The sequence below is a fragment of the Nothoprocta perdicaria genome, unplaced genomic scaffold (assembly GCF_003342845.1).
Source record: "Nothoprocta perdicaria isolate Ctin4 unplaced genomic scaffold, notPer1 scaffold_50, whole genome shotgun sequence".
Taxonomy (NCBI): Eukaryota; Metazoa; Chordata; class Aves; order Tinamiformes; family Tinamidae; genus Nothoprocta; species Nothoprocta perdicaria.
Window position 1 is genome coordinate 1,644,038 of NW_020455755.1, and position 3,726 is coordinate 1,647,763.

A 3,726-nucleotide genomic window follows, 5' to 3' on the forward strand; every position below is an offset into this window, starting at 1 on the left:
GCCGAGCGCCCAACGCCTCCGCCCCGCCAGGCGCGCTAATCCAGCGCCGAGCCGCGGGAAGCCGCTTTGGGCGGGCTCGCCGCAGGGCGCCATGTTGGGCGGTCGTCGCAGCGGCGGCGAGCGGTGGAGATGAACGTGCGGAAAGGCGKTTTGCCAAGGAATGCACCCAAGCTGGCCTTGGGAAGCGGCTGCACGTTATGTGCTCATGTGTTTTTCAATAGCACACGCATGGACCGGCCCCGACGGGCTTTGCTTGAGCCGCYGTGGCCCTGTCACCCTGACACAACCCGTCTCTGAAGGAAAACCTCACGGTGTAAAGTGGCAGAAACACGAAGTAAGGAACCAACAGCCCTTAAACACATCCATAAGATGAATGGGAAGGGCAGGGGAAAGGCAATAACACATTAATGCAGTTCATGACCACTAAGAGCAGCTCCAGGCCCCTCGTGCCCCTCTCAGCTGAACCCGCAGCCTCGTTACCATCACCCGGCCTTTGCCCAGGGCCACAAAAGGCCCAGGGTTTGTTTGTGACCTCATCAGTTAGGGCCTATTTCCTCTTGGAGGATTTATGGATGGATTCCAACTGTTATCTTCTTTTTAGCATTACAAGCACTACAAGAGATAGGGATATGTTAAATGGCCTGGTTGTGTCATGCCATCTTGCCAAAGTCAATATGGATAAGAATAGAAATGGACATCACAGCCTCTCCCAGGATAACACTTATCGTCTGCCCTTTGGTAAATTCTGTTCTAATCTCCTGTTTTTAAGTTGGGGTTGAAATATAATAGGAGAGAGATGTATAGTCACAAGATGATCATTTCCTGATGTTAGTGGTGCTCGAGTTGATAATTACAGGAATAGTGCTCAAAAAAAAAAAAAAAAAAAAAAGAAATAGGATAGATTTATTGTGTGCATTATACTATCAATTTAACAAAATAACTGTATCATATAGTATCACTCATTCTCTTAAACAGGTAAATCCACTTCTCATACAAAATGTTTTCTCATATCTCAAGAACAGATTAATGGGATTTTGTTTTTACTCCACTGAAGCCTTTTGAAATGCTAAAACAAAGACAACCAAACAGTTATACTGAAAATAATCACCAAAAAGCCCGCYTTGTGTTTCAAGGGCTGATGTTGCTTGGATTGTACAGTACCTATTACTACATTAATGCAATACTAGTGAACAAAGCTTGAGCATACCTTACAAAAAGAAAGACAAGCAACATCAAAACTTCCAATCAAAACCTATACATTTCTAACTGTGCAAGTGCAGGACTAAGAAATTCAAGCATCCCTTTGTTATTAAAATAAACATCCATTTCTACCATGATATAACTTTTTAAAAAACAACAAGAGCAACAACAACTAGCATAGGATACCACAAAACACAAATGAGATTTTCTTCTAAACTTACAATTAAAATTTCCAAAGCCACAGACTCAAATGTGCTTCTGTTTATGAGCAAAAATATGAAAAGGAGAGCTACAGATATGTTACAAAAACATATAGTCCCACTACATACTGCAGTTAAAATTGYAGTAATGCAGTAAAGCAGCATTGAATGCCTCCTTATTATGGAAGTTGATCAAGCTTTCCAAGACCTACAATTTGAATGCTTAAAAATAAAAAATTAAAACRTAATTTCCCCATACTACCGAGAATTTTCTTATAATTTAACAAAAGGCATCCTCAAGAACTTTTAAAAATACCAGAAAAAAAAGGATTTTTTTCTTAGTAGCAGAGAAGTACAGCATAGCGTATTTCAAAATACAAAGTAAACATCAGTGATGGATTTATTTTTATCTCCTGCTTCCATTTAAAGGATAGATAAATCAGACCCATCCATTAGGTGAGCTAATGAAAAAAAAAAAAAAGCCACTGTGCTCAAGGGCAACATTTAACAAAATTTAACCAACATTCAAAGACCAGAAAAGCCATCGGCGCAGGGCAGAAAGAGCCTTTTGCCCAGCTCGTTGCCAGGCTGCCTTACCCTATTCAGACCCCGTGCATGTCCTGTGTTTTGCCAGGGGCCAAAACCTCCCCTTATGCCACGGGAATGGGCCCTGCAGCCAGCAGGGCACAGGGCAGGGACGTCATTTCAGTATCTCGATATATATATCATGAAGATGTTGCTTAAATAAAGCTTTATGCAGCCCCCACGCAACGGCCGCTGCTGCTAGATGCTCTTAACGGTGCAGGCATGGACGCGGTTGGGGGAAGGACACTTCAGAGCCTTGAGTTTAGCCTTAAGTTCCTTCATCTTCAGCGTATATATTATGGGGTTTCCCAAACAGTTCATGGTTACCAACATAGCYGTGCAATTCCGAAAGATGTAAGTGTTTGGGTAGAGCTCAAGGGGGCTCTGGTGGTTGGTCGCATCATACAGGACTCCTGCAAAGAAAGGGGCGTAGGAGATCAATGCCAGGAGCCAAATAAAAATGCTCGTTCGGGCAACTTGGATCTCAGCTGATTTGTAGGTGCCGGTAGCTTGTCTGCATGCCTTCATTTTGAGCTTTCTTTTCCTCAGGATGATAATGATGCTGAGGTAGGTGAACAGAGGCACAATAAAGGCCACCACGCAATTAGGAATGGTGATGAAGATGAGGTAGTCAACACAAAGTGGACTGTAGAGGACAGAGAGACGGTTTTCCTTATGCAAGCAGTTCCACCCTATCAAGGGCAAGCTGCCGAAAAAGAAGGCAAGGGCCCAGTTAATTAAAACAGCAGCTAACGAGTGCTTTCTAGAAACCCTGAATCTTGTCCTGATGCTTTCGGCTACAGCCAGGTAGCGTTCAATTCCAATGCTCACCAAGTTATAGATGGTCGATAAAACAGATATAGTGTAAAAGGCATAAGGTGCAAGCATATCCTTGGATCCAAAGATGGTACTGTCAGGGTTGGTGATGAACAGCAATGAAATCCAGAAGCCAGAAGAGCTGGTGCAGAGATCAGAGAAAGCCAAATTGCAGAAGAGTACAAGGATAGGCTTGTGCAGGTCCTTGGTGGCCATTATGGTGAAAATGACGGTGCAGTTGAAGATCATGGATATTACGTTAATAGTCAGCTGAGGGATACCCAGTGCAAGTACTAATTGTGGACTCCAGATTTTAGTGTGGTTGACAGAGCAGTTCGGGTAGCCATTCATGGTGAAAAATCCTATTTCAGAGCATTAACGAAGCCTGCTTTACACATCCCRTATTCCATAGGAGACCGTACTACACCCCCGTTACCGCTGCCTTCTTCTCCAGTTGAAAAATGAATGGCTTCTATTGCTACATCATCATTACCRTAACAGCAGATTAAACTTTAACCACTTATTTTTAAATATTTGGGTTACCAACTCAGGGCTCAGCCAATTACTGTTAGGTTGCTAGGGTAGACAGAAGTGGAAGATAGACTTAATGCTGTACAATTGATCTGCCTACAGCAACGTTCATCTAGAGCAAACTTTTGCCAGCTCTTGTGAAGACAGATGATTGCATCAATAGTTAGAAAGACTGTGAAGATATTTTAAAAAATAATGAATGTGAATTCATCTGTAATTTGCAAGTACATTAAACAGAAATAAATATAAGAGATTAGCGAGTCAGCAAATGGAGAACAAGAATTTTGGGAGGGAGGGCAAGGCTGATGAAACCAAGGAAGAGAAGCACTTTTGTGTCACTAACCTGGACCCCAGTTTAGTGAATGATTTTGAATCTGAATGGAGAGATAACAAT

General features: G+C 42.6%; 2 protein-coding genes across 2 annotated transcripts in view; both read right to left on the reverse strand.

Moving 5' to 3' along the window:
• Window positions 1-93, reverse strand: part of ZNHIT3 (zinc finger HIT-type containing 3) — a 1,356-nt gene extending 1,263 nt beyond the window's left edge. Inside the window, exon 1 of the mRNA XM_026047890.1 lies at window positions 15-93. Within this exon, the coding sequence (XP_025903675.1) occupies window positions 15-93 (79 nt within the window). The remainder of the gene's footprint in view (window positions 1-14) is intronic.
• Window positions 94-2,133: 2,040 nt separating this feature from the next.
• On the reverse strand, window positions 2,134-3,286 carry LOC112954726 (lysophosphatidic acid receptor 3-like). The gene has a single exon (XM_026047989.1). It carries the CDS (start codon window positions 3,150-3,152, stop codon window positions 2,184-2,186), a length of 969 nt encoding a protein of 322 aa, XP_025903774.1. The 5' UTR covers window positions 3,153-3,286; the 3' UTR covers window positions 2,134-2,183.
• Window positions 3,287-3,726: the final 440 nt, after the last annotated feature.